This window comes from Leucoraja erinacea, chromosome 3 (assembly GCF_028641065.1).
Source record: "Leucoraja erinacea ecotype New England chromosome 3, Leri_hhj_1, whole genome shotgun sequence".
Taxonomy (NCBI): Eukaryota; Metazoa; Chordata; class Chondrichthyes; order Rajiformes; family Rajidae; genus Leucoraja; species Leucoraja erinaceus.
Window position 1 is genome coordinate 78,449,376 of NC_073379.1, and position 22,234 is coordinate 78,471,609.

The 22,234-nt window shown below is 42.2% G+C and overlaps 1 protein-coding gene across 1 annotated transcript in view; it reads left to right on the forward strand.

The window, feature by feature from the left end:
* The window catches only part of LOC129695757 (guanine nucleotide-binding protein G(q) subunit alpha), a 162,335-nt gene that overhangs the window by 63,063 nt on the left and 77,038 nt on the right, over nt 1–22,234 (forward strand). Inside the window, exon 2 of the mRNA XM_055633030.1 lies at nt 10,628–10,812. Within this exon, the coding sequence (XP_055489005.1) occupies nt 10,628–10,812 (185 nt within the window). The remainder of the gene's footprint in view (nt 1–10,627; nt 10,813–22,234) is intronic.

The window sequence follows — 22,234 nt, forward strand, 5'->3', positions numbered from 1 at the left end:
CTTCATTAGGCCCGTTCAAGGGGCCTTTCATCGCCCGGCACGGCTTAAAATTGGCCACAGGATCTTCCATCGCCTGGTGGGGGCTTCAACATCAGGAGCCTCGATGCAGTAATTTGACCGCAGGGCGATGGAAGATCCCGTGGCCGATTTTAAGCCACACCGGGCCAGGCGATGATAGGCCACGCAAATGGGCCGATTCAAGCTCCTCTCTATGATCTTTGCTCCTCCAGGACGTTTCCCACCTCCAATCACCACGCTCTGCCCTCAGTCCCACCCCCCTACTTCCACCTCTGACCGACACCTCCCTCCTCCAATCATTGCGCTGAATCATCATGTCCCCCCCCCCCCCCCCCCCCCCCCCCCCCGCCTGATGACCGACGTCTCTCTCATCCAATCGGTCAGTGCCCTCGATCATCAGTCCCACCCCTTGGAAAGCACATATTTTTAATAGATTTTTTTTTCACCGAATTTAAAAATCCGGATTACAAACCATGGGGGGACTGTCCCCCACCTCTCAAAACATGAAGGAGACGTGTGTGTGTGTGTGTGTGTCCCTGGATTTCTGCCCATGCCGGCAGTCGCCGAAAAAATTTCCAAGTGGGACAGGCCCTTTAGTGAGTAGTTATTAGTCAAGGTGCAATTCTCTGCTAGTGGAGGACAGAGGGTTGTGGTGGAAACATAGAAAATAGGTGCAGGAGTAAGGACAATGTTCAGTTGGAGATCTGTAACTAGTGGTATTCTTCAGGAATCTGTGCTTGAACAGATTACTTGAACATAAATGTAGACGGAATGATTAGTAAGCTTCAGATGACACGGAAATTGCTGGGATCGCTGGGTGTCAGGAAAGCTGCCAAAGTATACAACGGGAAGACACAAAATGCTGGAGTAACTCAGCGGGAAAGGCAACATCTCTGGATAGAAGGAATGAATGGCGTTTCTAGTCGAGACCCTTCTTCAGACTGATATCAGGGGAGTGGGCGGGACAAAGATACTACATTCTATCTTTGTCCCGCCCACTCCCCTGACATCAGTCTGAAGAAGAGTCTCGACCCGAAACGTCAACCATTCATTCTCTCCAGAGATGCTGCCTGTCCTGAGTTACTGCAGCATTTTGTGTCTACCTTCGATTTATACAGCATCTGCAGATCTTTCTTACACAATGTATCCTGCAGAATATATATCAGTTTCAGCTACAGAAATGGGTAGAGAAATGGAAGATAGAATTTAATCCGAGCAAGTTGTAGTTTTTGCACTTTGGGAGGTCAAATGTAAGGGAAAATATAACCCTTAACAGCATTGATGCACATAGGGGTCTTAGGATCCAAGTCCAGAACTCCCTGGAAGTGGCAACACGAATAGAGAGTAGTAAAGAAGGCTTATGGTATGTTTGCTCTCATAGATCTACACTCTTGAGTATAAGAGCCAAGAAGTTATAATGCAGCTTTATAGGACTTTAGTTAGACCGCATTTGGAGCGTTACATGGAGTTCTGGTCGCTGCATTACAGGAATGATATGGAGACGTTGGGAAAGGTGCTGACAGGTTTTGCTAGAATGATGCCTGGATCAGGGTATATTAACTACAGGGAAAGGTTGTACAGAATTGGATTGTTTTTGATGGAATGCTGGAGATTGTGGGGAGACCTGATGGAAATATATAAAATTATCAGACAGATAGGGTAGATAGTCAGAATCATTTTCTAAGGATGGAAAAATCAAAGGGCATTGTTTTGAGTGATGGGCAAATTTTAAAGGAGATGTGCAGGGTTAGTTTTGTTTTTACAGAAGGTGGTGAGTTGCTGGAACACGCTGCTTGGGACAGTGGGATTAAGGCACTTTTGTGTACTAATATGGATACACAAGGAATGGAAGGATATGGAATCTGTTCCCATGGGGAGATGGATCAATGCCATGTAGCACGAATATAAAGTGATGGGAAAGGATACAGTATGGATGCGAGGTTAATAAATTATATGGAGTGTGATTATGATCTGGATTTCTACCTACAAGATAGTGCAAAAGTTTCATCAAAAAGGTAGACACAAAATGCTGGAGTAACTCAGCGGGACAGGCAGTATCTCTGGAGTGATGGAAAGGGTGGCATTATGGGTCGAGCCTTCTTCAGACTGATTCATCAAAAAGGATTTTATTTGTACAAGGGGCGGCAGGGTGGCGCAGAGGTAGAGTTGCCGCCTTACAGCGTCAGAAACACAGGTTGGATCCTGACTACGGGTGCTGTCTGAACGGAGTTTGTACATTCTCCCCGTGACCTGCGTTAGTTTTCACCGGGATCCCCGGTTTCCTTCCACACTCCAAAGACATACAGGTTAATAGGTTAATTTACTTGATATAATGATAAATTGTCCCTAGTGTGTGTAGGATAGTGTAAGTATGCAGGAATCGCTGGTTTATGCGGACTTGGTGGGCCAAAGGGCCTAATTCAGCACTACATCTCTAAACTGCACTAAACTAAACTTAAGTTAAAATATTTGTTTAGGGCTACAGGGTAATGCTACTAGTGGGGTTCCTAAGCAAAGAGCTGGCTCAGACTTAATGGGCCAAGTGATGGAAGCCTGTATCATACTGATATTATGGTTGTGGCTCTTTCTGAGCCGTGAATTTTGCAATGGGTAAGATGTTTTGACTTGACTCCTGCCTGATCCCAAAGTCTCTGTCTTCACTCTTGACTGCTCCTTGGGATTCATGGTCACTCGTCTAATCCCAGACTCTCCTGTTTCTGCAGCAGACTCTGAGCCAAACCAATCAGTGTCATGGATTGAAGCAATGAACCACTGTGCATCAAGAGAAGTTCAAAGAAAAATAATTGTTACTCGGGTTAAATGTTATAGAGACATGATTTGAATGGAATGGATCGTTGATTTGTAATTGCACCATTTTGATGAATGTCAACCACTTTTTTTTTTCTTTTTTTTTATTTACAATACAATACAATAATACTTTATTAGCCAGGTATGTTTTGCAACATACGAGAAATTTCATTTGCCAAGTCAGTCATACAAATAAAAAGCAACAGAACACACAAAATACATTTTAACATAAACATCCACCACAGTGACTCCTCCACATTCCTCACTGTGATGGAAGGCGAAAAAAAAGTTAAATCTCTTCCCTTCTTTGTTCTCCCGCGGTCGGGGGCCTCGAGCCTTCCATTGACGGGACGATCTTGACTGCCGTAGCCGGCGGTCGGGCGCTCCGCATCGGGGAGATCAGCTTCTGCATCGGTGGGGGGGAAATATCTCGGCTCCCCCGCGCCGCCAATCGGACCCCGGGTCGGGGCTGGTCAAACGTTGTGCGACTTCCGGAGCTCCCGTTTCGGTCCCTCCCGAGACTGCAAGCCCTTGATAGTGAAATCCGCAGGACGTAGTTGGAGCGATCCCAGGCAAGGGATCAGCCCCGATGGTAAGTCCACGCCCTGCGGTGGGGCCCAAAGTCAGTTCCAGGGGTGATCAGCAAAACAGCATATTAACGGAATATAACAGAGAAGAGCAGCTTGATATGGACCATTGTTCATATTGACAGGAATGTTAGTTAAGAGACGTAATTTATTTGGAAAATCTTAGCAGGTCAGGCAGTATCTGTTGATGGAGAAACAATTGACGTCTCTGAGATTTTATAGGTCCTGAGGAGGAGTTAAATAAGTCAAATAACAGTGTGATCAGTCTGAGGAAACGTCGCCCATTTTCTCCAGAGATGCTGCCTCACCTGCTGAATTACTCCAGCATTTGGTGTCTGCTTCCTAACTTTCACCATGATGCTGAAGCATATCTGGCCGCATACAATTATTTTTACAAGTGAATATGAAATAAATGGTCTAGAGAAATTTTGGAATTCACCTGAGGTTGTATGCAGTTTCCATACTGCAGTAAAGACTCTTAATCAGGAGGTGAAGAACATTTGTTTCATTTTACTTATCTCTTGGAGCGGTTGTTATAATAAATGTATTGTCATAAACTTAAATAAAAAATTGAAGTTCATGTGTCATGCAGATCCATTTTCATATATTTTCAATTATTCGCATCAAACTGTTGTTATTTGGGCATTATTCTGCTACAAGTACCACAGATCTTAAATTGCCTTCTTAAATACCACCTATCTTGCTCATAAATGTAAGTGACAGTCATTAGTTTTCAACGTTTGGTGCAGTTGGTGATACTGCTGCAATTTATCTTAAGGGTTAGTTTCATACAATGGACCCTGACATCGTTCTGGCAATATTACAGAAGACTGTGTTCCCATATGTAGGCCCTTTGCCAAACTCTTCCAGTACAGCTACAAACTGACATCTACTTGACCATGTGGAAGATTGCCCAGCTTTGTCATGTCCACAAAATGCAGGACAAGCTAACCCAGACATTTACTGCCCATTAAACTACTCTCCATCAAAAAAATGATTGAAGAGATAATCGGTAATACTATCTCGTGGCACTTGCTCAGCAACATATGTTTCACAGATGCCCGGATGAATTTTACCAAACTCATTGAGCTCCTGATCTCATTACAGCATTGACCCTAACATGGATAAACGAGCTGAACTACAGAGGTAGAGTTGGAATCACCATCTTTTGATATTTATACAGCATTTGTTGCATTCTAAGGCATCAAGGAGATGTGGCTAAACTGAAGTAAACGAGAATGGGGGGGGGGGGGGGGGCAGCAGCAGCGGCGGGGCAGTAGGGAAACCATCTATCAGTTGCATCCATTCCTACACAATGGCATATGGTTGGAGGTAATTCTCAGTCAGTCTCAGACACAGGACACCAGAGCAGGAACACTAAAAAAAGTGCAGCATGGGAACAAGCTCTTTGTTCCATGATGTCTTTGCCGACCACGCTGCTCTTAGATTTGACCTCCCAGAATGCAGCATCTCCTGCTTGTCCAATCTAAACACCTGCTGCATCCTAGGACAACCAACCTTTATCACTGTCCATAACTCTGCCATTTTTATTGTTGTCAAGGGAGCTCGCCATCACCCTCTCAAATGCAATTAAATCATAGCCCAGCCCACATCCCTTGAATGAATAAAAATCATTGTTCTTACTGGAAAGCATTGTGCATAAATTGGGAAAATTAGACGACAAATGCTAAAATTGGAAAGAAAGATTCAGGTGGAAATTTTACACATAATCACATGTAGTTTGTGATACCAAGTGTATAATACCAAACCTGTGGCCAGTTTTATTTAATTCGCTCCTCAATGCTTAAAATAATTTAATATAAAACATCTGCTTCCTGACTAATCAAATAGTAAAGTTGATCCCATTAGATCAAGTCTAAATAAAAATCAGCATTCTAATTGTATATATTCAAGACCAGTATTGGTCTGAAGAAAGGTCCCGACCCGAAACGTCACATATTCCTTTTCTCCAGAGGTGCTGTCCGACCTGTTGAGTTACCCCAGCTTTTTGTGTCTATCACTAGTACCTCAAAGTTCCACAGAGAAATAGAAAAGTAATGTAAGATAATCATTAATGCCACTCAATGCCAAGAGGCTGAGAAATGGTATATGGAATTTAATGCAGAAAAATGTGAGATTTTACATTTTGGGAAGTCTAACATGGGCAGGACCAACACAGTGAATGGTAGAGCTCTGGGTAATGTTATAGACTAGAGGGATCTAGATATGCTGGTATATAGTTTCCTGAAGGTGGTGTTGCATGTAGATTGGGTAGTTAAAAAGGCTTTTGTCAAATTGGCCATCATCACCCAGAGTATTGAGTATAGAAGTTGGGAGATCATGTTGTCGTTGTATGAGGCTGCATTTGGAATATTGTGTTCAATTCTGGGCACCGTGTTATAGGAAAGATGTTATCAAGCTGAAAAGCGTACAGAGAAGATGTACGTGGATGTTGCCAGGAATAGAGGCCCTGTGCTATAGGCTGGGACTCTATTCATTGGAGCGCAGGAGGATGAGGGGTGAACTTATTGAGGGGTAAAAGGACCCCAGAGGAATAGATCGAGTAGATGCACAGAGTCCCTTGGCCAGAGTAGGTGAATCAAGGACCAGAGGACAAGCTTTAGGTGAAGGGGAAAATAATTAATAGGAATCAGAGGGGTAACTTTTTCACACAAAGGGTGGTGGATGTGTGGAACAAGCTGCCCAGAGGAGGTAGTTGAGGCAGGAACCATCCCAACGTTTAAGAAGCAGTTAAACAGGTTTGGAGGAATATGGACCAAATGATGGCAGGTGAGCCTAGTGTAGTAGGGACATGTTGGCCGGTGTGGGCAAGTTCGGCTGAAGGGCCTGTTTGTACACTGTATCACTATGACTCTGACATTCCCTAAAAAATTCCATTATACACCATTCCAGAACAAGAGCTTTAATTGCTATGCATTACTACATATCTTTGGTCATTTGAAGGCTCTTATTGAATTTTTGCATTTTCAATTACATTTTTTGTTCCTAGTTTTCTTGGGTCTTAATCATTTTTAATTATATGAGTATGCCGTTACAGGGCATGGGTTGTGGATTACTAGAGATATCTGCAACTCATTGGGCAAAAAAATTGAGATTTGTAATAGAAAAAATCACATGTGGTTAAAGTGCACATTGTCAGATTTTATTAAAGGGGATTTTTATACATTGTGGTTTCACCATGTAAAAATTACAGTGTGCTTATACATGGTCCACCCATTTCAGGGCACCATAATGTTTGGGACACATGGCTTCACAGGTGTTTATAATTGCTCAGATGTGTTTAATTGCCTCCTTCATGCAGGTATAAGAGAGCTCTCAGCACCTAGTCTTTCCTCCAGTCTTTCCGTCACCTTTGGAAACTTTTATTGCCGTTTACCAACATAAGGACCAAAATTGAGCCAATGAAAGTCAAAGAAGCCATTATGAGACTGAGAAACAAGAATAAAACTGTTGGAGACATCAGCCAAACCTTAGGCTTACCAAAATCAACTGTTCGGAACATCATTAAGAAGAAAGGGAGTACGTGAGCTTACTAATCGCAAAGGGACTGGCAGGCCAAGGAAGACCTCCACAGCTGATGACAGAAGAATTCTCTCTATAATAAAGAGAAATCCCCAAACACCTGTCCGACAGATCAGAAACACTCTTCAGGAGTGGGGTGTGGATTTGTCGATGACCACTGTCCGCCGAAGACTTCATGAACAGAAATACAGAGGCTACACTGCAAGATGCAAACCACTGGTTGCCTTCAAAAATGGATGGCCACGTTACAGTTTGCCAAGAAATACTTAAAAGAGTTCTGGAAAAAGATGTTGTGGACAGATGAGACGAAGATTAACTTATATTAGAGTGATGGCAAGAGCAAAGTATGGAGGAGAGAAGGAACAGCCCAAGATCCAAAACATACCACCTCATCTGTGAAACACAGATGATGGGGGTGTTATGGCCTGGGCGTGTATGGCTGCTGAAGGTACTGGCTCACTTATCGTCATTGATAATACAACTGTTGATGGTTGTAGCATTATGAATTCTGAAGTGTATGGACACATCCTATCTGCTCAAGTTCAAACAAATGCCTCAAAGCACATTGGCTGGCAGTTCATTCAACAGCAAGACAGTGATTCCAAACATACTGCTAAAGCAACAAAGGAGTTTTTCAAAGCTAAAAAATGGTAAATTCTTGAGTGGCCAAGTCAATCGCCCGATCTGAACCCAATTGGGCATGCTTTTATATACGGAAGAGAAAACTGAAGGGGACTAGCCCCTAAAACAAGCATACGCTAAAGATGGCTGCAGTACATGCCTGGCAGAGCATCACCAGAGAAGACACCCAGCAACTGGTGATGCCCATGAATCGCAGACATCAAGCAGTCATTGCATACAAAGGATATGTAACAAAATACTAAACATGACTACTTTCATTTACATGACATTGCTGTGTCCCAAATATTATGGTGCCCTGAAATGGGGGGGGGGTTGTCGTCTATGTACAAACACTGCTATAATTTCTACATAGTGAAACCAAAATGTATAAATATGGCCTTAATTAGAATTTGATAATGTGCACTTTAACCACATGTGAATTTTTTTATTACAATTCTCAAACTGTGGAGTACAGAGGCAAATAATTAAATGATGGGTCTTTGTCCCAAACATTATGGAGGGCACTGTAATTAACTGGAAAAAAGGTAGTAAAGAGTTGAGATGCAAAGGCAATTATTTTCTGTGGTTTTATGAACTTTCAAGATAAACTGTAAAATAGCTGTGGAATTATTCAAGATGTTTAAAGCCTGATATGTTGACAAGATGAGGACAGAGTACGGGATGTACTCTGAAGTTGATGTAAATTCTCAAACTGCCTCAGGGGTGTAGACCCTGATAAAGATCATGCCTGCAATGCACATTTGGGTGCAAAAGTGCAACATTTGCTTTTTGTGGCTGGGGCATGAGGCTGTAACAGTTTCCAGTTTAAACCATGGTTCCCTGTGCGATTCGAGGCAGAGGTAAATGTTTAAATCTTTTGTCAGATAGGATCTAATTCTGCTGATATTCTGGAGTGTGCAATACAGTTTCTTAGGAAGGTTGCGACTAAGACATGAATCTCTGAGCAAATAAGTATTTAGGGAACCTTTGTTCTACATACTCAATGTGCAGATTTTACACTGTGATCTTAAGCACGAACTTCTGTAAAGAAACACCTCTTATGATTATTTTTAGTTTTTGAGCCTCCCTCTAGTATATTATGAGGCCTGACCTACTTTGGGAACATTCTAATTTGATTTAACTGCTTAAGTTATTTTTGCTTTCATTCTCTTCTTGGCAGGAGATGTTGATGATGTACCACAAAAGACATGGTTAGCTTTCTTATTGAGAGCTGTCCCTTGCCAAATAGGGGCACTTGCTATAGAAAGCAATTGATGCAAGACATGTTTCTTTTATTTAGCTTACACATTCAGTGCACTACATTTTTTTTTGTTGATAAAAGTTAGCACATAACTTTAATGTCTTTAAAGATCTATATGAGTATTGGCACCCTGTTTTTTATTTAATAAATTTTATTGAGCCATCAAAAAATGGGAACAGATTATGTTGCCATACCAAGCTCATTTTTTCCCCAAATGTACAGATCAAAACAGAACGTTTGAGTATTATACAAACAATATGGACGGGCATGTTTATAAAAACAAGGCAATAAACAAACAAACAAATAAATAAATAAATAGTTTAAAAGATGGTTGGATAGATAGATAAATAAATAAATAATGAAGGGGTGGATAATAAAAATAAAAATAAATAAATACATAGGTAAAGTGCAGAAGGTGACTACAGTACATTGGGAGCAGTTCAGTACAATAATTATTTGTTTCTAAAGCTTCTAACTCTCTCGTCTTCTATCTCCTACTCATAATTTCATTAAAATGGATGGTTTAGAGTGTAGATAGGTTTATGTTATAAGTCAATATTCTTCTGTGCAAGAAATGACATAAATGGTTGCCAGATTTTATTAAATTGGTTAACTCTATCTTTTAGAACATATCTGATTCTTTCTAAATGTAATGTACTGGCCAAGTCATGAAGCCACATTTTGGAACTGGGAGCTATTGTTTTTTTCCATGACATGAGCAGTAGTTTATTTGCAGTGATGAGACAGTAGGAGAGGAATTGTCGTTGAGCAGTTGTAAGTTGTCTTGATGTTTCAGATACCCCAAAGATGATTCATAAAGGCTCTGAATTTAATGGGATGTTAAGAATGTCTGAGATATTCTTAAATATATCAGACCAGAAAGAGGTGAGTTTGGGGCACAATACAAAGTAATGAAAAAGATTAGCATCTGAGGAGTGACATTTATCACTGATGAGTGGCATTTACCACAAGCTGGCCTTTATAAAACAGAGCATTGAGTATAGAAGTTGAAGGAATATGGACCAAATGATGTCCATATTTGTACTGTACTGTATGAACCCCAGGCTCACACATATTTGTACTGTATTTTGAGTGTTTCCATTGCTCTGATCATAGCCTGCATGGCAGTGAAGATATTCTGATGAGGCGTTTTACTGTTCTAGGACACAAAACAATTTGGTGATGTAGGTTATCTGCCACCATCTTTTATGAATAATAAGTGCAAAGATTCATTTCAGGAACAATATCAAAAGGAGTAAGTGTTTTATAGGCACCATGATTGAAATGTTACATCCACTGCAGCGTTTTCCCACAAGGACATTAATTTAATTATTATTTTTAAATAATATTGGGATATAACTGATAAAAAGATCAACAGAAATCAAAAGTTAAGGACGAACGTCATTGCTTGTCTCAGGATTATTGCTCAATTGCAAGAATTGGTTTTTAATTTGTAATGGCGTGTTAGTGCGCCAGGCTCTTGAAAGCGTATGAAGAAAATCACAGACTCTCTGAAGTATGTGCTGAATCCCAGAAAATGCTTTGATTGAATTTCAGTTAAATTATATTTGAAGTAAAAGTTAATACATTATAGGCATACAAAATCCAAAACTGATTAGCAAAATAAAAGCATGTTAGAGACTTGCTTATTTCAATAATGTATTCAGTTAAAAGAACTGTCATTGCAGTGGTGACTTCAATGTTATTTGATTTGGTATAATTGCTGTTGGGATTTGCTGAGTAGAAATAAAATTTGTTTACTCTGTGCTGCTTTGGTTTGTTTTCCCAGGCACCGGAGAAAGTGGCAAAAGCACATTCATCAAACAGATGCGAATCATCCATGGTACAGGGTATTCCGAGGAGGACAAACGAGGTTTCACAAAGCTGGTCTATCAGAATATCTTCACTGCCATGCAGGCTATGATCAGAGCAATGGAAACACTCAAAATACAGTACAAATATGACCACAACAAGGTAAATTGGTATTTGTTGGATAAATATTATAGAGCTATTTTGTTTAATTTTTTAATCTTTAGCAAAGGTAGTTGAAAGGTCTTGTGCACCAGATTTGTCCCACCCCACCAAAAAAACACTGAATTAATTTGTTACTTGAATGAAAATGCAGCAATCCAAAACTCTTGTTTTAATGGACCCTTGTATAATAGATTTTGATTATAGCGGATAGACCTGCCGACGCAACCTCAGGCTCACACCGCTTAGCCGGCCACTTACAGCCACGGCTTCCAACGCAACCCCCAGCTCGCAAGGGGCTCCGGCAAGCCCTTCTTCACCTATCATATGGTCCAGTTGACGTGGCTGTTGTTGCGGCTCAAACTGTAGCTGGCACCACCAAACAGGAAATGCACGGTCACTTTGGGCTCCCTCCTCTCTCACCAGCTACCACTTCATCGTGCAGGCCATTGCATTTCCTGCTCCACCACCGCCGCTTCCTCCTTCTCCCATTGCTTTGTCCCCTCTCCTCGCCCCAATGTTACCTCTTTTTCCTCACATCACACTGTCTATACTCTGCCATTCCTGCCTCCACCATTGCTGACACCCCCTCCTTCTGCCCCGGAGTCGCCAACATGCTCCACGTTGGAAGATGTCGGCGGAGGAGGAGGAAGCAGAGCAGAGCAAAGCGAAGGCCGACAGGAAGAAGCGGCAGCTGGTGTGAGGGGAAGGAGCCCCACAGTAAGCAAGCATGTCCTGTCTGATGCGGCAGCTTGAAGAAAGAGACACAAGGGCCATGGGCTACAACACGAGCCGCAACAACAGCAGCGTCAATTGGACTGTCCAGTGAGTGAAGAAGGCCTTGCTGGTGCAGACCAGCGGCATTGATGCCTAGTTTTAAGGTGAAGCAAAACAAAGTGCTGAAGTACCTCAGCAGACTGAATCACTTTGAATCAGTATAAAGGTCTTGATGTTACCTATCCATGTTCTCCACAGATACTGTCTGACCTGCTGAGACACTCCAGCACTTTGTGTCGTTTTGTGCATTAACTACCATCCGCAGATATTTGTTTCAACTACATACAATGATAATACTTACTTGGTTATAGCGTACAATAGACAATGACAAACACTAGTTCCTTCCCCCCCACGTGGTCCGTTGTAACAAGAATTTACTGTATTTCATTGTTTTGTTTCACCAGTGATTGCTGCTGTAAGTGTATATTGGATACAAGAAAATTATTATGCTTAATATAACTGACACATGGTGAGATTTATGTTAAATTTCAAAATAATTGTATTTTACAATAAGCAGTGCCCAGCAAACATTGCAAATTCACACACTGTCATACAGAACATGTTGCTGTGTGTGTTTTGATACTTCCCACAACATCATCATTATTATTTATTAATGAGAATCTTCATCCTGATTTGGGAATGTTTATGTGGTCTTGGGGCTCTTTTAATGTCTTTTAAAATTTTGCTTGGCTGTTGGGAAACTTGAGATCGGTAGCTAAAGAATTAGTCAAGGCTGCAAATCAATTGGAAAAAATCATAATTGCACTGAAGGGATGAAATTGCATCTTGTATTCATCTTCCAGACTTGTGGAGGCCCTGAAAGGAAAATCACAAACTTCAGAAGTTCTTGTTCAAAAAATGCTTTATAAATTATTTCTAATGAAATTGGAATGTATTGTGGTAAATGGTAACATTTCTAGCTTGATAGTTAGAATCAATAGATAATGTATGCAGGAGTTTGATACTTTCCTCAAAGGAATGCAAATCATCTGGATCTCATTCTTTCCCTTGTTAAAACATTGCATGGTCTTCGATGGAATCAGACAGGTTTACAGCACTACAACAAACTATGCAACATTGTGATTCAGAAAGCAGCTTTTCATAAAAGATAGACTCCAAAAGTACTAGCAGCATTTCTGGATAGAAGGAATGGGTGACGTTTTGGGTCGAGACCCTTCTTCAGTCTGAGAGTCAGGGGAGAGGGAGACACAGAGATAAGGAAGTAAGGTGTGAAAATGAGACATCAAAGGGGATGCAGATCATGGAACATGTGGAATAGATCATTGTTGGCCTAGGAGAAGGTGACAACGAAGCGCACAAATACAATTTAATCGGGGACAGGCAGATTGGTCGGAGAACTAGGAAGGGGGAGGGATGGAGAGAGAGGGAAAGTGAGGGTTACTTCAAGTTCAAGTTCAAGTGAGTTTATTGTCATGTGTCAGGGCAATGAAATTCTTGCTTTGCTTAAGCACACAGAAAATAGTAGGCATTTACTACAAAACAGATAAATGTGTCCATATACCATGTTATAAATATATACACACATGAATAAATACTGCCAGCCTTTTTGAGGCAGCAACTGCGATAAATCCCCTCGATGGAAGGAAGGTCAGAGCCGATGATGGACTGGGCAGTGTTTACTACTTTTTGTAGTCTTTTCCTCTCCAGGGCGCTCAAATTGCCGAACCAAGCCACGATGCAACCGGTCAGCATGCTGTGCACCTGGAGAAGTTAGAGAGAGTCTTCCTTGACAAACCGACTCTCCGTAATCTTCTCAGGAAGTAGAGGCGCTGATGAGCTTTTTTGATAATTGCGTTAGTGTTCTCGGACCAGGAAAGATCTTCAGAGATGTGCACGCCCAGGAATTTGAAGTTCTTGACCCTTTCAACCTTCGACCCATTGATATAAATGGGGCTGTGGGTCCCCCTCCTACTCCTTCCTAAGTCCACAATCAGTTCCTTGGTTTTGCTGATGTTGAGGGCCAGGTTATTGTGCTGGCACCATATGGACAGTTGCTCGATCTCCCTTCTGTATTCTGACTCATCCCCATCAGTGATACGTCCCACAACAGTGGTGCCGTCAGCGAACTTGATGATGGAGTTCGCACTGTGGTTGGCTACGCGGTCATGGGTATAGAGGGAGTACAGCAGGGGGCTGAGCACGCAGCCTTGAGGTGCTCCCGTGCTGATTGTTATCGAGGCTGACACATTTCCACCAATACGAACAGACTGTGGTCTGTGGATGAGGAAGTCGAGGATCCAGCTGCAGAGGGATGCGCAGAGACCCAGTTCTGCGAGTTTGGTAACCAGCTTGGAGGGGATGATTGTATTAAATGCCGAGCTGTAGTCAATGAATAACAGCCTGACATGTGAGTTTTTGTTGGCCAAGTGGTCCAGTGCGGAGTGGAGGGCCAGCGAGACTTGAAGTTAGAGAAGTCAATATTCATATAGCTGGGGTGTTAGCTGCTCAAGCAAAATGCACAAGCACTTCACATACTAGAAGACAGTGGATAAGGAAGACCCGGGCTGTGGTATTCCCTTTGGCAGACAAAAGAGAGATCTCTGTAGTAACTGCAGTCAGATGTGTCCTTTCTTGAATGTGGTTAATAAAAAAACATCTATTGACGCTCCTGAACACATCATCAGTGATGTAACCTGAGGTCATTGGGTGTTTTGGGTCTTTCAACATCAGACACCCTTGCCCAGGCGACCCAGCCGTGGTTGATCAGACCACGACTTGTATTCAGGTGGCATTCGCTCCTCCCCATGGACCTTCTCTCCTGATCCAGAGCTATCTCGAGGCCTTCTCCACTGCCTCTCTGGTGTTCTTGATGGCTCTTCTCCTCGCCACTCCGTTGATGCCCAGTGCACCCTTTGTAGAGCGATTGCCCTGCAAAACCTCTGCAGCCAACCTCGATGGGCATACACCTTGCCTTCCAGCCCTGCTTATGGTAGTCTATGACCAGATCTTCATACTTGGTCAACATTCTCTCATGGGCCTCCTCCAAACAGTCCTCCCACGGCACTGTTAGTTCCAACATGACGTGCTGGCGAGAGCAGCAACAGGGAGATACAGGACCTGAATGTGTGGCTGAGGAACTGGTGCACGGGGCAGGGGTTTAGATTCTTAGATCACTGGGATCTGTTTTGGAGTAAGGGGGAACTGTACAAAAGGGACGGGTTGCATCTTAACAGGTGGGGGACCAGCATTCTGGCAGGCAGGTTTGCCACTGCTACACGGGTAGTTTTAAACTGAATAATGGTGGTGGGGTGTCAAATGGGATAGTCGAGGATGGAGTTAAAGGGAAAGGGTTTCTTAAATGTGTGAGCGGAGGGATAGAGGGGTGTAAAATGAGGGTAGAAGCAATAGGTAGCAAAGTGAAAAGTAAAAGTGGCAGGCAGACAAATCTAGGGCAAAATTCAAAAAGGGCCACTTTTCAACATAATTGGATAAGGGATAAGAGTGTTGTAAAAACAAGCCTGAAGGCTTTGTGTCTCAATGCAAGGAGCATTCTTAATAAGGTGGATGAGTTAAATGTGCAGATAGCTATTAATGACTATGATATAGTTGGGATCACGGAGACATGGCTCCAGGGTGACCAAGGCTGGGAGCTGAACATCCAGGGATATTCAATATTCAGGAGGGATAGACAGAAAGGAAAAGGAGGTGGGGTAGTGTAGTGTTGCTGGTTAGAGAGGAGATTAACGCAATAGAAACGAAGGACATTAGCTTGGAGGATGTGGAATCGATATGGGTAGAGCTGCGAAACACTAAGGGGCAGAAAACGCTAGTGGGAGTTGTTTACAGGCCACCTAACAGCAGTAGTGGAGTTGGGGATGGCATCAAACAGCAAATTAGAAATGCGTGCAACAAAGGTAAAACAGTTATAATGGGTGACTTCAATCTACATATAGATTGGGTGAATCAAATTGGCAGGGGTGCTAAGGAAGAGGATTTCTTGGAATGTATGGATAGTTTTCTAAACCAACATGTAGAGGAACCAACGAGAGAGCAGGCTATTCTAGATTGGGTATTGAGTAATGAGGAAGGGTTAGTTAGCAGTCTTGTTGTGCGTGGCCCCTTGGGCAAGAGTGACCATAATATGGTTGAATTCTTCATTAGGATGGAGAGTGACATTGTTAATTTAGAAACAAGGGTCCTGAACTTAAAGAAAGGTAACTTTGAGGGTATGAGACGTGAATTGGCCAAAATAAACTGGCAATTGATTCTTAAAGGGTTGACGAATAATTATGCAATGGAAGGCATTTAAAGACTGCATGGATGAACTACAACAATTGTTCATCCCGGTTTGGCAAAAGAATAAATCAGGGAAGGTAGTGCATCCGTGGATAACAAGGGATAGTATCAAAACAAAAGATGAAGTATACAAATTAGCCAGAAAATGCTGCCTACCAGAGGACTGGGAGAAATTCAGAGTCCAGCAGAGGAGGGCAAAGGCCTAATTAGGAAAGGGAAAATAGATTATGAAAGAAAACTGGCAGGGAACATAAAAACTGACTGCAAAGGTTTTTATAGATACGTGAAGAGAAAAAGATTAGTTAAAACAAGTATAGGTCCCTCGCAGTCAGAAACAGATGAATTGATCATGGGGAACAAAGACATGGCAGACCAATTGAATAACTACTTTGGTTCTGTCTTCACTAAGGAAGACATAAAAAATCTGCCGGATATAGCAGGGGACCGGGGGTCAAATGAGATGGAGGAACTGAGTGAAATCCAGGTTAGCCGGGAAGTGGTGTTAGGTAAATTGAATGGATTAAAGGCCGATAAATCCCCAGGGCCAGATAGGCTGCATCCCAGAGTACTTAAGGAAGTAGCTGCAGAAATAGTGGATGCATTAGTGATAATTTTTCAAAACTCTTTAGATTCTGGAGTAGTTCCTGAGGATTGGAGGGTAGCTAATGTAACCCCACTTTTTAAAAAAGGGAGGGAGAGAGAAAACGGGGAATTACAGACCAGTTAGTCTAACATCGGTAGTGGGGAAACTGCTAGAGTCAGTTATTAAAGATGGGATAGCAGCACATTTGGAAAGTAGTGAAATCATTGGGCAAAGTCAGCATGGATTTATGAAAGGTAAATCATGTCTGACGAATCTTATAGAATTTTTCGAGAATATAACTAGTAGAGTGGATAAGGGAGAACCAGTGGATGTGTTATATCTGGACTTTCAGAAGGCTTTCGACAAGGTCCCACATAAGAGACTAGCTTAAAGCACATGGTATGTGTTTCAATACATGGTTCAGTATTGATGTGGATAGGGAACTGGCTGGCAGACAGGAAGCAAAGAGTAGGGGAAAACGGGTCCTTTTCACAAGGCAGTGACTAGTAGGGTACCGCAAGGCTCCGTGCTGGGACCCCAGCTATTTACAATATATATTAATGATTTGGACGAGGGAATTGAATGGAACATCTCCAAGTTAGAAATCTTAATTGCCCTACATCTATTGGGGTTGGGCAGGGGGGCGGGGGAATGCTGGTGACTTTGGTGTGCTGTTCTGTAGTAGAGAATCAAGATGTATTCCTTTATCACACAACTGCAGTCTGAATGGTCAGACTAGCTGCATTTTGGTTGGTAAACCCACAACAGAAGATGATGTATTCACCTTGTATTTTGAGCTGGACATCTTCTGAATGTCATGTTTCACTTAAGAGTGGTGCCAGAACACCAGAGTCCATGAGCTATGATTGTGATGTTAATAGCTTTCACAGTTGGGTCTCTCCTTGTACTAAACTTCATATTGATGTGTGGAGGTTGAAGCAATACGAATGACTATTGCACACCAGCTGACAAAAGGGCATGACAAAGCGAGGTCTTGAGTAGGTGATAAGGTAATCTAAGATGACGGGATACTAGGCTCTGCTGCATGATCTTGGTTCTTGGTTCTTGGTTTCTTGGTCCACCAAAATATTCCAAATGGAATTTAAACTGGAGGTGGTGAAGGGCTTAAGCCAGAAAGGGTTATTGGGAAGAAAGAGCTACTTTAAATTTAGATGCATCTGGTTGGGTAACTATAGTTGGGTGGAGATTATTCCATGCTTTAATTGTGCGGGGGAAGAACAAATTGCTGTATACATCTGTCTTTGTAGCTGGGATCACAAATTGGATCGAATGCCCTCGTCTGCTCCTAATTGGTTTGGGTTTGGTGTAGGTCTTGTAGTCTATGTCGAGCTGACCATTTAACATTTTGTAAAAACAGATCAAACAGCGAGCTTCAAGTCTGTCTTGGAGAGGGTTCCACCCCAGAGAATTCAGAAGTTTGGTGACACTCGCTTCTCTCTTATAGGTGTTAGTAACAAATCGAGCTGCCTGTTTTTGGACACGTTCGATGGAAGAAATGTTTTTATTTGTGTATGGGTCCCATGCTGCAACTGCGTAGTCCAAATGAGGTCTAACGAGGGTGAAATATAGCTTCTCCTTGACAGAAGTTGGATGAAAGTTGCGCCTCAGAAGGTTTAGGACACCTGTTGCTTTCACCGTTGCATGATGAGTCTGACCATTCCAACGCAGGTCATTCTGCAATTTGATGCCAAGATACTTGGTTTGTTTGGATTCTTCAAGGGTGGCACCAAGTATATTGTAAGATGTTTCGCCTGGATTCCTCTTTCTGGTGACACGCATAGTTTCACATTTGGAAGGGTTGAACTGCATGCCCCATTGTTGAGACCACTCAACCATAGTATCGAGATCCTTTTGGAGAGCATCGGTCGGTGGGGGCGCTGCAAGCCGGCGCCCTGTCAGCAGCGTGTCCGGTTTTTTTCAAGTTTTTGTGTTCTTTTAGTATGTTTTAAAGTATGTTTTTTGTGTTTCTTTGTGTGTCTTGTGTGCGGGGTGGTATGGAGGGGTAAGGGGGAAACCGTTTTGGTCGCCTCCTCCACGGAGAGGCGACTTTTTCCAGGCCGCCTCTCCCGTTGCCTAACAACGAGGATCGGGCCGCCTTTCCCGGAGACGCGCCCGGGGCTTCAGCAGCAGCCTGAAGCAGCAGTCTGCACAGCTCCAGCTGGCGCGGCGTCCGCAGCCCGGGATCCCTCGTGGGGGACCCGGGAGAAGAAGGAGCTTCCACCGCCGGCCCGCGGCCAACTTCTACCACGGACCCGGCGTGGACTTACCATCACCCCTGGAGGGGAGCTTCGACCGCTGGCTCGGCGGTCTGCGGTGCTTCTGGCTGCGGCGGGATCTTTAAATCTTCGACCGCCAGCCTGCGGCCTACACCAACCTAAAGCCGCGGTCTCTGGTGAGGAAGAGCCGAACCTGGACTGACTCTGGACTCTGGTCCCGACCACGGGAGGAGATGGAGGAGGACTGGCCAAATTTTGTGCCTTCCACCACAGTGATGAATGCTGTGGTGGATGTTTGTGTTAAATTTTTATTGTGTATTGTGTGTTCTTTATCATTGTACCGCTGCTGGCAAATTCATTTCACTTGCACTTTATGTGCAATGTGACGAATAAAACTGATTGTTGTTGATTGTTAATCTTCATCAGCAGCTGACTTAATTGGACGGTACAGCAAACAATCATCAGCGTCATTAAAACACGCATCCAAGTGGGCACATTTTTGGGCACCATTCTGCAGCCAAGCATACATACCCCATTACTTAAACCTCACGTCAAAAACATTGGCGTGATATTTGACTCAGCGTTGAAATTTGACAAACAAGTCAATGCCGTGGTAAAAGCTAACTTCTTCCAGCTTCGGACGATAGCTAAAATAAAACAATTCCTCCAGTTTGACGACCTCGAAAAAATCATCCACACATTTATCTCCTCCCGCCTAGATTACTGCAACTCCATTTACACTGGCATCAGCCAATCTTCCCTGTCCTTCCTGCAACTGGACCAAAACGCCGCAGTGAGACTCCTGACGGGCACCCGCAAAAGGGACACCGATTCTGGCCTCTGTGCGGTTCCGAATAAATTTCAAGATCCTTCTTTATGTTTACAAAGCCCTTAACGGGCTTGCCCCCACCTACATCAAAAGTCTGCTTACCCACCACACCACCTCCAGGTCAATACAATGGCATTTAAAATAATTCACAAAGAAAATGCAAGACCAATTTTAAAGTATGCATTTACTTCAAGCATACCAATGGGATTACAAAAATGCATTATGCATTGGTTTTAATATTTTTGAAGATTAACAAATTACTTTCATAGTCTGGAATGTTAAACGTTCATGGAGTGGGGTGGGGGAAGAGGAATTAATGATGTTTTAAGTTCTGAGTTGTAATTCACTTTAATTACTAATAGCTCTCTATGAGTATCTGTTGCAGTTACAGTTTTATGGGAGTATTGGAGTGGGATAGATAGAGTTATATGTGGAAGGAATGCCACACAGAATGGAGAAGTACATGAACATGCTTTATAACCACTTGGCAAACAACCTACATCTATGAGAAAAAAAATAACTTAAGACATACTTGGTAATAGTCGATTTTTGGAATTTATTTTGGAATAGTGTTCCCTAGAAGCAGTGCTAATCTAATTTTTCAGTCCTGGACAATGTTTAATACAGCCATAGCTGACCCACCTCCAACCCCAATACATGTAAGACGATAATCTGTTTACACATCAAAACCTTAAAATCCATAATGAATGTTAGCAATGCTGTTTTTTATACATCAATTTTTTGTTTTCAACTTCACTTAAAGCAGTATTTGGTTTGCTATAAAGGTTGCTTTTCTCACAAAAGATAGACACAAAAAGCTGGAGTAATTCAGCGGGTCAGGCAGCATCTGAAGAAAAGCAATCGGTGATGTTTTTGTTCAAGACCCTCGACCCCTTCTTCAGACAGTTTCTCACAGCTGATTTGTTGCTGATTTCTACAGGGAGGAAATGTACTCTTTGTTGTACTTGAATGTACTGCAGAATAATTTGATAGTAGGTTGAGTTTTTTTAATGGAAAATGTTGCCACAATATACTTAGCAAAACATTCTTTGAAAGATTATTATAGACAATAGACAATAGGTGCAGGAGTAGGCCATTTGGCCCTTCGTGCCAGCACCGCCATTCAATGTGATCATGGCTGATCATCCACAATCAGTACCCCGTTCCTGCCTTCTCCCCATTTCCCCTGACTCCGCTATTTTTAAGAGCCCTATCTAGCTCTCTCTTGAAGCATGCAGAGAACCTGCCTCCACCGCCCTCTGAGGCAGAAAATTCCACAGGCTCACCACTCTCTGTGAGAAAAAGTGTTCCTCGTCTTTGTTCTAAATGGCTTATTCCTTATTCTTAAACAGTAGGCCCCTGGTTCTGGACTCCCAACAGGTATGTGGTCAGCAGGTGCTTTCATTCTTCAGCCAACTGTAGATCCTCTGTTCTTTGGAGAACTAGCAGCACATCTGCAAGGTCCACTCAACAAACAGGTAAAGAATGCCCATGACATCGTATTTTTCTCAGAGCTACTAAAATGATGACATGAAAAATCACAAAATCCCCAAGGCAATGAAGATGGTGGGAATTAGTCTTTCTTCCCCCACATCATGCTTCATCAACGTCAGATTCCAACAGCCCACCAACCACTTCCACCCTTTGATCTTTCTCCAATTTTGTAACCACTTTTCATCTCACCCCTCATCTTTCTCATCATCCCTCCTAACCTTTATATTTTATCATTCTTTGTCTATAAAATATCTAACTTTCCTCACCCTCTCCTCTTCTCCATTTCTACTTTATCCTCCTCTGTCCTTTAATTTTCACCTTTTTCTTCCTCTTTCCTTCATTTCAATATTGTTTATTGCATATCTTGGTTTCTTTAGTCCCTGCCTCTTTAGTCCTGTTTATTCAACCTCTTCTTTATATCCTTATCTCTTTGTTCCTGTTCTCAGCGTTGTCCTTTCTTTAACCCACCAACTCCACGTCTTGCAAATGGCTGTCTATATTTAAGAAAACCATGATGACTGATTATTTTAAATGAAGAAAAATGTGTAAAAATTCCAAAATCTTGGACTAAATGCATTCCTTAAAGATGTACACGTGTCATTCCAGCAATTACTCAACCATTCTGAATTATGTTTTTCATCATTATGTCTATATTCCAGTCCTGATTTAGGATTTAATTTATTTTCCACTTGATCATAACTTTCTTCACAATCTGCTGTTAACGCATTGCAAATTACTTTAAAATTGATTGTACATTATTCTACTTCCCGTAAATGTCTTTTGGTGCTCTTTCATGCTGGTATAAATGATATTGTATTTCACAAAGTGGAAGCAGTAAGATGAAGAAACTGATGCATAATTATACATCTCTTTGAAGACTGATTCTTGTTTTTGAAAAAATTGACAAAAGTTAAAAGACTTCTTTCTGCTCAAATTATTATGTCAGCCTAGATTTTGAGTAAATAGAAATTTGGCATAAGAAATATTCTCGGCGATAAAGTGATCAAGGCTCATTCAACTGATCAACAATCATTTGATGCATTTAGTAAAATAATGTATTAGTTGTACATTTAACTCTCCAGGCCCTAAATGACTTTGTGATCTTTGAAAATGCCATGCTTGTATAAAAAAATATTGCAGAACCTTACTCCACTTTTCCCCGTCAAGCTTCCTTCAGATTTTGTTACATTTCACGTTATTGATATTTAGAGGTTTAAAAAAGCCGACTTTGGGAATAATAACTGACTG